The sequence below is a fragment of the Lonchura striata genome, chromosome 5, assembly GCF_050655825.1.
Source record: "Lonchura striata isolate lonStrDom1 chromosome 5, ASM5065582v1, whole genome shotgun sequence".
In the NCBI taxonomy this organism is placed as follows: Eukaryota; Metazoa; Chordata; class Aves; order Passeriformes; family Estrildidae; genus Lonchura; species Lonchura striata.
The window spans coordinates 24,780,131-24,793,066 of record NC_140707.1 but is presented as its reverse complement, the minus strand read 5'-3'; the positions used below and the strand labels follow the sequence as shown (position 1 = coordinate 24,793,066).

General features: G+C 35.9%; 1 protein-coding gene across 20 annotated transcripts in view; it reads left to right on the top strand.

Moving 5' to 3' along the window:
• PLEKHA7 (pleckstrin homology domain containing A7) overlaps window positions 1-12,936 on the top strand; it is a 145,204-nt gene that overhangs the window by 120,685 nt on the left and 11,583 nt on the right. For 12 of the 20 annotated variants that reach the window (XM_085581432.1, XM_021525587.3, XM_021525584.3 and 9 more), the window contains 11 exons: window positions 215-295; window positions 2,202-2,270; window positions 2,437-2,517; window positions 3,346-3,495; window positions 4,375-4,476; window positions 7,921-8,029; window positions 8,888-9,126; window positions 9,529-9,717; window positions 10,027-10,144; window positions 10,988-11,067; window positions 11,462-11,662. In XM_085581432.1, coding sequence (XP_085437558.1) covers window positions 215-295; window positions 2,202-2,270; window positions 2,437-2,517; window positions 3,346-3,495; window positions 4,375-4,476; window positions 7,921-8,029; window positions 8,888-9,126; window positions 9,529-9,717; window positions 10,027-10,144; window positions 10,988-11,067; window positions 11,462-11,662 — 1,419 coding nt within the window. The remainder of the gene's footprint in view (window positions 1-214; window positions 296-2,201; window positions 2,271-2,436; window positions 2,518-3,345; window positions 3,496-4,374; window positions 4,477-7,920; window positions 8,030-8,887; window positions 9,127-9,528; window positions 9,718-10,026; window positions 10,145-10,987; window positions 11,068-11,461; window positions 11,663-12,936) is intronic. The other 8 variants (XM_021525586.3, XM_085581438.1, XM_085581436.1 and 5 more) reach the window with 3 other exon arrangements.

Below are 12,936 nucleotides of genomic sequence, written 5' to 3'. Positions count from 1 at the left end.
TCACTAAATCCATTATTTCTGGAGATCTTTCTTAGGAGTTTCAAAATGGACCTTTTCAATGTGGAATTGTGATTGAGCAATTAACTGCAGAGTTCTTAGGTGTGACCTGAGAGTGTGTGGTCCCTGCTGCTCGTGGAGTTTTGAGTTGTGAGGTTTGGGGGTTTAAATCTTTAAAGTCTGTAACAAGCTATGACTGAACTTTTGTTTGAAACAGATAGAAAATAATGGACCTCTGATCAACATGATATACAAAGTGCTAAAGAACTCAGCACAAGGGTTACTATCCAGTATACATGTAAGACTGCTTGCATTGAAATGTGCTCATCCCATCGCTTTTTCAAGTAGCAGTCAGTGTTCTGGCTTTTACAGGTGTCTTTTGGTGCACAGTAGTGCTTTCCGTAAGATTTTATTTTACTTCCCTTTTTCTCCCTCTCTTTTGGAGTCTGTATGCGAAATTATGGCTGATCTCAGTGTTTGGTTTCATTTTATCATGTTTTGAAAATTAATGTGTCAAGTAGTGAATCCTGTGTGAAATTTGGAAAATGTGAAAGCATGCTTAATCCTCATTATGTTGTCATGTTCGCTGCTTGATAGTTAACAAATTCCTTACAGTTTTGATTATGTAATTTAAAGTATCCCCAAATTCTGTAGGCTTGTTTTTATGTTTATTCTGTTGCTTTGAAAAAGGCTTTTGCATTGTCTTAGCTTGCAGGTAATTACATATGCAAAATTACTACTTTTGATATGCTGGTATTTTATGTTTATATTTAATTAATTGTTATAATTACATATAAGAATTGCCATTTAAATAAGTTCATTAATACTTTTGAAAGACAGTTTTTTCTTCTATATAATATGTAATTGGTGAAAAAGATATCAAAAAATTGAAAGCTTCTGGAGGCAGTTAATACTCTTGATTTTGGTCGTGCAGAAGTAATATTGCGCCACTCAAAAGTACATGAGAAGTCTTTAAATGGAGTCTGCCACTGAAGGAGAGAAGACAATATTTACCTCACTTAGGGTAAAATTTAATTACTTTTAAAAAGCCAACGCGATCCTGTAGGTGACTCTTAGGTTATCACGTCAAATATGTAGCTTCAAGTCTGGAGATTCCTGGTTGGTAAATAAGCAAACTGCTTCTTTATACCCCTCTTACCTCACTAAAAAAGCCAATAACTTCAGCTTTTGTATCAAAGTCTCTCCTCTTATATTACTGAAGACAATATTGAAGTGAAATTTTCTTCATAAACTTTTGCCTGTATATAACTATGCTGTATATGAATACTGCTAATCACCAGGTTAGATAGATCACTGTGGTAAGAGAGTATTTGCTGTAATGAATCTTTAAAACTGTTCTAAAGAGGTGATATTAAATAATTAGATTTTAAGGCTTTCAAAAAATATATTATTTACCAGCTTTATTACATTGCTCTTTTCTTAGCCTTGTTTGTTCACAAAGAGGGTCCTGTGTAGGCAGTGGAAAGCACAAACATTTCTACAGGCACAGACATGCCTTAATTTTGAAGGTTGGAAATACAATTGAGTATTGTTTCAGTACTGATTTGAAAACTGTGTTATGTGAGAAGATAATCTCACCAGAAATGGAACATGAAACCAGTGATTTATGGAATGAGAGATTTGGTACATGACAGCCACGTCAAAATAGATTAATTACATTTAATTCCACTATAGCATTTTTATAGCAGTCTCTCTTTAGTAAAATCCACCCTGTGCTGAGGAAGATACTGTCCTTTGTAGAATGAAAAACTTACCAAAAGTTGTATTTTTAGGCACTCAGGAATGCCTGCTACTGTTGCAACCATGCATTGAAATTCCTTTGGCTTCAAGAAAGCTGTTAGGGTAGAACTGTTAAAACTATTCTGTTAAAATAGAATAGTTAAATCTATTAGCTCTTGCAGGAAAAGGACTTTTGTAACCAGAGACAGGTGGGATTATGCTGTTTTGTACAGAATTCCAAGCTGTTGGAAGAGTTACTAAATAGCCTAATGTAACTTGTAGTCCCTTTTGTTAGCACTTCTCAAAAACTAAAGCCAGATTTGAAAATACTTGTATCCAAAATTTTATTATTTTTTCCTTAATAAAAGTGAGTATTTAACAAAAGTTTTCTTTTCACTGCTGAAGCATCATTAGGTTTTAGTTTGCAATGAATTTCTTATATTTTGAAAATCTGTTCCTCTTAGATGACAGGACGTGACACATTGAAAGAAAGAAGTGCAAAACCTGTCAAGGTGGCAGAAAGTGATATTGATGTAAGTATCAAACACCACTTCAGCGCCTCTTGCACTGATTTGTCTAGTTCTTTTGTACAGGTACGTGATCATTGTTATGCTCCTTGGGGTGAAATATTTCAAGGGGATACTTTTCTGCTTGGTTTTTAAAATCTAACCTTATGTATGTATGTGATTTCATTTCCAGGTGAAACTCAGCGTTTTCTGTGAGCAGGACAGAATTCTGCAGGACTTGGAGGACAAAATAAGAGCCCTTAAGGAAAATAAAGTAAGCAGGTTAAAAAGGGCTTACTAAAATAAAATAGAAATCTTTATCTAATACTGAAGTATAAAATAGGAAATTATAAACAAAAAATTGAATTAAGGGAGGCTGATTGCACTGTATTGTGTATATATGATAACAAGAATTGGCTTTTATTTTAGGATTGAGTACCCATTCTGAGAAAATATGTTTTTGAAAGTGAAAGTTTTAAACCCATCTGCTTCACTTCCTGTGAGCTATAGCTGTCAGTAAACTGATATGGTTACAAAAACAATAATAATAATAAAAAATATACATCCTAAAATGAAAGTACTGTTCAGGTACATCCTGTAGAAGAGCTACTGTGCAAAATTAATTCCATGTTATTACTCCTACTAAATGAATTTGGCTTGTTTCATGTTTTAGAGAATATTTTAAACCCTGACATGACTGTTTCACCCATAGCAGTGAAGGAGAACCTGCCCTTAAACAAACAGCTCATGCTGGGCTGTGGTAGGGCTGTCATAGTTCTATACTGCTTAAGGGAATTCTCCTGAAACTTTTGTACAGAGGGTAAACAGAAAAATTCCCCTCTCACTGCTTTGTGTTTTCAACGGTTTTGACTGCTTAATGGGAAGGATGAATAGAAAATATCAGATAATTCTGGATACAATAGGTAATTAAAGCTCCTGCAGTTTTTGTTTACGTGTGAGTCTCCAAAAGAGGAGGCCAATCCTAACCTCTGCTGGTTTATAGGGAAGAGCTGGGGCATGGAAAACACCTTTCATATTGCTGCATGTAGATGCATAAATTTCCATGTAAATGTTGTAAACTTACTGCTGTCTTCTTTGTTAGGATCAGCTGGAGTCTGTTTTGGAGGTTCTACATAGGCAGATGGATCAGTACAAAGACCAGCCACAGCATGCAGAAAAAATATCTTACCAGCAGAGACTTTTGCAGGAGGACCTTATACGTATTCGGGCTGAAATATCCAAAGTTTCAACGGTACATGGTTTTGGTTGCTTCAAGAAAACCAGAATTAAAATCCCAGTTAATCTAAAACTGTATTGATCATTTGATAGGGGAGTTAAGACCTATTGTGAACAGTTTTGGTTAAGGTACAGGATACTAAACCAGACCAAAAAAATGAAACACTCTCTCCAGCTTTTTTTTTTTCAATGCCTGCCTCCCATGCCACCAAACCAAACAAAAACCCCTAACCTTTTCAATGTCTTTATATGTTAAGTGTGGGCTTAAATTACAAATCTTTCAACTAGTCTTGGAAAATATAAATGTGATTCCAGGTTAAAGGGAGTTGGGAAAATCTGTTGATATTTCAGTAAAAATTTACCATTCATATTATAACTTAATAAAATTCAAATGTAATTTAATGTCATTTTCACTCTATTATTACTACCTCTTCATGAATATGAGACTAGCTCTTTGTAAGACTATTTCTAAAATTGCATTAACACCTTCCCTATGGTAAAGTCTGATCACTAAAATGACAATGTTAATTACATGTAGCTAGTCAGTTTGTGTTTGTAGAAAATGTATGGCTTTCGCAGTCAGCATATGAAATGTACTTGTGAGTGTAAATAGCAAGTCACTGGGAGAAGTGCTGGACTGGTACAGGGATTCTGTTACCTGCCACTTTGGTTTTGTGTCAGGAAGCTGGCCAGAGGTTTTTAACTATAGGTTCTTGACTATGAAGGGTTTTCAGGTGTTATGATCAAGTCTAAGCAACAATGTAGACTAAAATGGCTTCTTTACTTCTTTTTATAATAGAAAATAGTAACTTCAAAACACTTTGGTGCTCAATCAGAGGACAGAGAAAGTGGTTTTGAAGTTAGCACTGTATTAGAGTATTCCTTCTGTTAACAGGAGATGGAAAATGCCTGGAATGAGTACCTGAAATTAGAGAAGGATGTGAGCCAGCTGAAAAAAGCCTTACAGGAGCAGATGAACAGTTCATTGGTATCTCAGGTGAGTCCATTTCCAAATGAGTCCATTTCCAGATACTGTGAACACTTACAGGATGATTTAGTTACCATTTCATAAGAGAAATTTTCTCTGCCATTTTTGCAGTGTGCTCAGCTGTCATGTAATTGCTTTGCAGAGTTCAGGCACTGTGGCAGCATGGCTGTGCAGTGAAAAAAAAACACTGCATTGTCTTGCAGCTCGTGCAGTAGTGCCATAGTTTCTCATAAGCTGTCTATACAAATTTGTCATTATTTTATTACGTTTTTATTACATGCTGACGTCTTGACAGTGATAACCTATTCAATTTCTAAGGCTGTGCAGGACTTCTCAGCCTTCATTTATTTGATCTGACATTGTTAGCTTCTTTTTCCATTTTTAAGAGCATCAGTCACTGGTTATTGTCATTACTTGTTCTTTGTCATGTTCTTCTATTTATGGAAGATTTATCTCTGCAGATTGTTTTGTGAAGTGGAATAAGTGTTTAACAGCCATCAGTAATTGAAAGGCATCTCAGTTTTAAATCAATTATTCAGTTTCAAATTTTAAAAAGAAGCTTTGTTTGAAGCTCAGTTATTTTATTTGCTGAAATGTATGTGGAATACCAGATTATTTCTACGTACCTGCTTTGAGCTGGTGACTTTATTGTCAGGGAATACTGGATAATTTTTCCTTTGTGTGAGCTAAACACAAGGAACACAGTTAATGTATACATTTTTTCTTAAATCTTAGTCTAATTTTCCAATATCCTGGAACAAAAGAGCTCACTAGTTACATTTTTTTAGCTTGTTTGCATTAAGTATCTGATCAGATATAATTTGAAGCCTGTTTATGTTCACTATTAATCAACAAATGTTAGTATCAAAGCAAGAGTTGTAAAACCTTTTTTCATTGCATCAATCTTCCAAGTACGTTTTAATTTACTTTTCATTTTGGGGTGTGGGGAAGTGATTCAGTTTCTGGAGTCAGAATATGTAATTGAGCTCAGCTGTAGAATATATTTTAAAGAAAAAATCCCAGAGGAATATTAGCATAAAATGGTCCTTGTATGAAACTACTTAGTTTAACAAAGGCAAATTACACCTTTAAACAAAATACATCTATTTAGACTACTTTGAGATAAAATTTCCAGGTAGGTGTTAAACATGCTGTAAATACTGGATGTGTGGCATGGGATTCACCAATACATATGGAAGGGAGTGTGGTTTGCACAGAAGAAAAATGTTAATTCAGTTTGATTATCATCTCCTATCACATGAGTGATTAATTATAAATACACAGCCATAAGCACATTATCATTTGTATGTGTGTACACTTTTATGTAGGTATACATATAAGTATGCACAGATATGTTTGGCTAAGTTTTAAAAAAATGTTTCTGAACACCTATTCTGGAGATTCTAAGGGGAATGGATTTTTTTCCAAAAGTACTGAATATTCTAAAAAACTATATTCCTTCAAAGAAGTCTCACTTGAAGTACCCATAATAGTTAGAATTTTTTTGATCTCTGCCCAAGGGCATGTAGACTCAAGATTGTTTATCTAGCATTTTCAATAGCACTAAATTAATACACACTGTATTTTTAAAAAATGCAGTCTTTGTGGAATATTATTAAAAATTCAGTAAATTTGCAGGCTGTAGGAGACCACTGATGTTGTTTCTATGTAACATTAATTAAGAGGTTAAAACCTAAATGTTTAAGCAGCTTGGTCAGAGTAAATCTTGCTTTTTAGAATGTAGCTTCAATTGTCTTTTGCTGAAGGGCTGGAGAGGATCTGGGTATGCTGAATTTAACTGAGATGGGTTATTTTATCAGTGATAAATTCTTAGTTGGTAAGTGCTTCTCCTCTGTTTTTATGTCAGTCTAAATTATGCTTCTGTTTGAAGGAAGTTGGAGTGAAACTTTTATTTCTCTAAGTTACCTTTTCCTGCTTGCCACTAAAGTATATTTATACCATTCTGTAAACAGCAGTCTTGGCTTTCATAATTTTAAAATTAATTCATCTGCTTATCGTTCGGCCCGGGTCCATTTTAGATCTAAAATATTCCCTTCACATCAATATTTAAGTAATGGGAAGAAATAATATTAAAAGATCTATTTTTTTCTACATTGCTAATCAAACATTTTCTGAGTGGTTTCAAAAGCAGGATTTTCAGTGCAATGCAGTGGTTTTTTTTCACCAGTTCTAAGGCTTGATTATTGTAAATCCATCATTTGGTTCCTTGTAGTATGATTAATCTCAGAAAAATGAAATTAAATGTGAAAATTTATAGTTTGTGTCCTGACAATCTTTCAAAATATGTCCTATCTATCGAGTGAGTTTACTACAGGCAAATAACATTCTCCATCATTTAAATGTTTGTGTTCTTGGCACTCTGTTTGCTGATCTGTAACCTGGCTGAACATATTTCCTAATTTAAGACAGAAAGTGGAAAGCAATTTATATGCCTTCCTTAGTTCTATGAGGTGTAACAGCTTTTAGTGAAGTTTTTTTCCACCCTCAGCCTTATAGGATTAATTAGTAGCTATTTTGCAGCTCATGGCAAGTGATGAATTTCTGGAGTTCTTGAGCAGTTTGTAAGCAATTCTTAAGTGTTTCAGTGCCTTTGCTTTCTTTAATGGTATTTGTTTTACTAAGTTTATTCTTGATGCAAATTTTTGAAATCCGTGTTACCAGGCTTTAATGAATTAGATGACAGCAGCTATTTAAGATGATTGGAATGACTGAAATGGTGGCTTCAGGAGCCAGGCTGTGATGCAGCTCAAGGAAAATCCAGTCTGTAGACAAAGCTCCCCTTTCTTTCTTTCTTTCTTTCTTTCCTCCTGGAAAGCCTTGGTAAAGCAAATAGGATGCAAGATGAGACCAAGTCCTGAAGCAGCAGCAATATATTGTTTTAACCTGTAATACATCATGGCTAGTAGGCCTAACAACTCAAATATAAGCAGAATTTAAAATTGTCTGCACTTATGAGTTTGGTTTTTTTTCCCCTTTTTAATACTGGATATTTCCCCTAAAAGTATTGAGATTTTTTTAAGGTTGTTTTAGCAGTCTGAAGTTTCATAGGTATAGGATTTAAGAACAAAGCTCAAAATAAAAGGTTCTGGAAACTCATTTTATATAGACCATTAAACTATATTTCTGTAGTCTGAACAATATTGTAGAAAAATATAGGAAATTATAGAAAAATATATTGTCTTTTCCCCTGCCTACTATAGGAAATCTTCCAAGAGTCAGAAAATGCTCTAATGAATTTTATGGACAAGATATATTTCTTGGTGTTTTGTCTTTATTAATTTCTATTTTTAAATAATTAATTAATTTCTAAACTGCTAAGTTTTTATGCAAGTTCTGTAGTTGTAGTTTGGTGGTATCAAAAGAAGGAAAGGCCCATCATAAATTAAATCTGAGGTATAATTGATTTTTTTTTTCTTTTACTACAAACAACAGGAGAAAACACAAATACAAAAAGACTTGTGGAGAATTGAAGATGTTACAGCTGGCTTGAGTGCAAATAAAGCAAACTACAAAACCATAGTAGACTCTATAAAGAATCCAGGTAAGGAGAGCATGATGAAAAGATAAAAAATATACCAATGCAGCTGAGTCTTTGGGTCTGTGCAAATAATCTGGAAGTTTGTTCTGCTACAGAAAATCCAGTTAATTCTGTTACTGGATGTGTCATTAATCTCTGTTGATTGAGCACATTAACTTGGTATTTCTTTGCTTGAGGTCACAAAGATTTTTTTTCTTGTTTGTTTTCACATACCAATGATGCTAAAATGTAACAAGCCATAAAAAAAAGGAAACAACAATAACAATAATGGGCTAAATTTTTTCAAGTTGCAGAAGGGGTTTCTGTCACATGCCAGGCCCTTACCAATGTAGTATCTGTTCTGCATCCTGTCCAGGAGCTTTTCTCTGTTTTTTTCTCTGGGTTTATTGGTTTTTTTCCTCCTTGGATGCAGCCCAACTACCCTTGCTGCAGTTGCCTTTCCCTCCCTTCAGGCAAGTGTTTGGTGGGCAGAGCAGCCTCATCTCTGGAAGGGAGGAAGGGAAAGTGTGTGTGGTCTGCACTGCGGTGGCTTTATTACATTTCAAAGACAGGACCTGATGTGTTGGGATAGCAAGAGACTGTTAATGCCTACTGCAAAACTCACCTTGTACATACAGAGATAAAATAGTTCTGAGATGCTCTAGATCTGTAGGCAACTGAAGGCATCTGTGGCATGGGGCCAGATGCAGCTTATGGACTGATTTCATCTAACTCCCAGGCTCTTCCTTCTTTTGCTCCCACTGCCCTCCACCACGAATTTTACGGGATGGTGCTGAACCATGTGGTTTTATTTTTGGCCTGAAAGACTCACTGGATCCTCATCAAGAAATGTTTTTGTCTATTTCTCTATTTCTCCTCTAGAGAGAAAAACAGTGCCTTCGTTTTCTCAGTCTTCAGTGCCTTCCTTACCAGCTTCCCTTGCTGCTGTGGAGAGCAAAGTTTCCGTCCTGCAGAGCCCTCCGCGCAGCCCGGTGAAATCCCCGCTGGAGGTCAGGCTCTATCCACAGCCCTATTTCCAGACCAGGACACAGCACCAAGCACAGCAGCTGAAAAAAATCGAGCCACCTCTTCAGTCACCGGTCAAGCTCAAGCCAAAGGTTGTAAGTACTGCTCTTGTGAGAGTCATTCAGCAGTTTCCATTTCCCTTCTCTCGGGAGCAGTGGAAAGGTTGGGAAGTGCACCCTGTGGAGGCACAACAGTGGGTGTTTGTGTTGGAGCTGAGCAGCAGCACTTGCAGCACAATACACATGGAGCCTATTGTATGTACAGAGGCCATAGGCTGCTTTAGAATGTGTTCATATTCAGAGCCTTCCTTGGAATGCTTTGTTGTTGATTTCTTGGGTCTTGCTTGGGCTTTAAATCCTCAAGCTTCTGCTGTGGACAGAGGAGAGCAGGCTGAAGCAGTCACGAATACTTCATATAGTGCACTGACCTTGATTTTGCACTTTATGCCAGACTGTTTTCACACTGTTTGCCAAATCCCTGTGTTTTCCTGCTCCCAGGAAGATGAAGCACCGCCCAGACCTCCTCTCCCTCAGCTGTACAGTCCTGAGGATCAGCCACCAGCTGTCCCACCCCTCCCGAGAGAAGCCACTGTCATCAGACACACCTCGGTGCGGGGCCTGAAGCGTCAGTCGGACGAGAGAAAGAGAGACAGAGAGCTCGGCCAGTACGTGAATGGAGATTACAGGGTGAGCACTCACACTCCTGTACCCCTGCACTTCAAAGATACGGGAGCCTTAAATAAAATATGTTCCTGTTGTCTGTGAAATATATGTTCCTTTAATAAAGTAAGCGGTATATAGAATGGCAGAGAGATAACAATAATAATAATAATAATAATAATAATAATAATAATAATAATAATGATTCATGCCGTATAATAATAATTGCAGAGACAGATGTAGCAATCCAGAAACAAAGCTTTAGGATTTGTTTTAGGATTGTTAAAACTTGCTGTCTGTGATTTCATTTGAGCTGATGGGAATTTTTCTGTATAGGTGGAACTGCGTTCATACGTGAGTGAACCAGAGCTGGCGATGATAGGGGGTGATCTCAGCCACCCTTCCAGTGCTTTAATAAGCCCTGACAGTGGATACCAGACATTACCTACCCGTGGTAAGCCAGGAATTTATGGAATTGATCCCTAACAGTACTGTCTGTATAGGAGCTTTTCTCTTGTAGGGTTTCCTGGAGATGATCTTTATCACCAGATCATGATTTTAAAATTAACTATTCAGTGAAAGTTTAGAAATTATGCATTTTAATGGTGCTGTTACAGACAATCAGCCTTTGGCAAAACAACTTAATATAGAAGGCTTAAAAAAACCCCATAGCAAAATATGGAATTGGCTTTTAGAATGTCTCTTATATTCAAAGTTATTTTTCCTCATAATTTCTGTGCTATCTTTTGCAAAGTCCAAGTATTTTTAAAACACCTATATTGCCATTAAAATGTAACTGATAAATTATATTAATATAGTGCTCCAAACATTATGTCTGACTTGACACTCCATCCCCACTGTGCTGTTATTCTGTAACTCTTTTGGAGATGGGGATAGAGATTATATTTGGGCCAAAAGCAAATGATTTCTTAGCCATTTGCTTCTTATTGCTTCATTTCTGATTGTGAATGTTCAGGTTTTATTTTCTTAATAGATGTGATTATTTGTACAATCTATCTAGTCTTGTACAGCTGAGTTCAACCTATCCTTCATTTTAGATGAGCTTCTAAATAATTATAGATTTTTCTGACTTTAGATCAGTAGTGACCTGAAGTGCATTGTGTTTGGCTGAAATGAAATTTCATGCCTCTTACGATCATCTGAATTGCAAAATGTGTGCTCAACTAGTGACCAGAATGCCACAGAAACAGTATAATTAAATTTAAAAAACTAGACTAATATTTGTCTTATTTAGTCTGCCATTTGATTTTAAGGCATTCTCTTTTTCCTTGTAAAGGTTTGTCTGGATCAACTTCCAGATTGCACCAGTCATCTACCATTTCATCGTTTGCAACACTTCGAAGGGATAGGTCCAAGGTAAGTTTTAAATAAACTTCTGAAGGCAAATGTCTCAACTGCTTGAAATAGTTAAGCCCAGAGTATATTTTGTGTAGCAGGAAGTGGGATTGCAGTAATCTGGGAGAGGAGCAAGAGCTATGATCTACCGAAGTCTGCAATTCTTCACTTTCTTAAATGAATTGGAAAACAGACAACTTCGTGCATTTCAAATAGATTTATAAAACAAGGTTTAGAACCAAAAATCAGCGCTGCTAATAGAAAATACAGAGTTGAGAGAGTATTTGCAAAGAAATGTGAAGTTAATAGAATAAAATTTAGTAATGAGATAGGAGAAGGAGTTCATTTTTTTTTGTATACTTCTTATAAAGTATTAATTAGAACATGTGTTTTGTGTGCCTTGTGACTTCTCCAGGAGAGACCAAAGAGTGCCTTGGAACGTTTATACTCTGGAGACCACCAAAGAGGCAAGATGAGTGCAGAGGAGCAGCTAGAAAGAATGAAGAGACATCAGAAGGCATTAGTGCGGGAACGCAAGAGGACTCTTAGCCAAGGAGAAAGGCAGCCTGTTTCATCTCGCTCTTTCATCAGGCCCGTGTCTGCAGACGTAGGCTCAGTATGTTAGATATGCCTTAAAAGGACTAAACTAAAAATATCTTTGGATTTTTCCCCCCCTCCCCCCAGCAAGCACTTTCACTTGAGCGTGTGTGATGCTTCTAGTCCAATTAAATTAGTGTTCTGTGGTATCAAATGAGTTCAGAGTGTGAGGAACAGATGATGTTTTTTACTTGTAGTTAAGGTAAATGTAGCAGGTTCAGCAGGTAAGTTGGTCAGAGGTTAGTGATGAGTGGAGATGCCAGTATATTGGAGTGATTTCAGAGCCATGATTTTTTTTTCTTTCTCTTGGAATTGTATTTAGCAAGTGACAGAAGCTTGTACAGTTTTAAAACTGCTTCATAATGGAATGGGCCTTTTAGAATGTCGTTTCTCACCATGGGTGTTTTTCCTTTTAATTAATAAATTAGCCTGCAAGATAGTCGGTGGTAATATCAGACCAAGGTGATGTTTGCTTGTTCTTTTTAAAAAAGATGGTAAATGGATAATCAGTTTTAAAATCTAATCATGCTGATTAGGAATTTATGTGACAGCTAATGTATTCTAATTGATAGAAATTATTCTTTAAATCTCAAAATGTAGAATATTCTAATAAGGCTCCAATTTAGGCTGCTAAAGAAAAGTATTTTTGTTGCTTTCTGAGAGTAAATGCTGTGCAGAGGAGAAGTTTATGATGAAACATTTTGGATACTAACCAAAGCAATTCTGATTGATGAAGTTACCCAGTTGCTCACTTGGTGCTAAACCAGGATTGTACTGTAATTGCACTTATGCTGTGGTCTTTTAATTTATTTTTTTATTTGGTCCACTAGAGCTTTAGAATGATCACATTGTTTTACCTAATTCATTGCACAAGATCTCTTGCTTTTAAATTTGTCACTCATCATACCTAATGCCTCTTTTTTTTTTTTTTTTTTTTTTTTGTTTGCTTGTTTTTAATTTGCAGAATTTTGTAGCTACTTTAAAAATTCTAACTGGACTACTCAATTTTTACCAGGCTTAATTGCATTTAGTACATGTGTGTCAATTGCTGGCATTGAAAAAAACTTATAATCGGCTTTTCATTCCCACTGTTCTGAAGCACTAATTTGCAGCCAGTTATTTGTATTTACTTTCCCAGTAAATACAACTGCACTGCTTGGAGACATTCATCTGTTTTGTCTTTTGTTTTGCAATCCCAAATTTTTTTAAAGAGAGTGCATAATGTTTGGGAATTGTAGTACTATAGTACCACTGTTACTTTCATACTTTAATTGGAAGAAATAAATCTGAGCT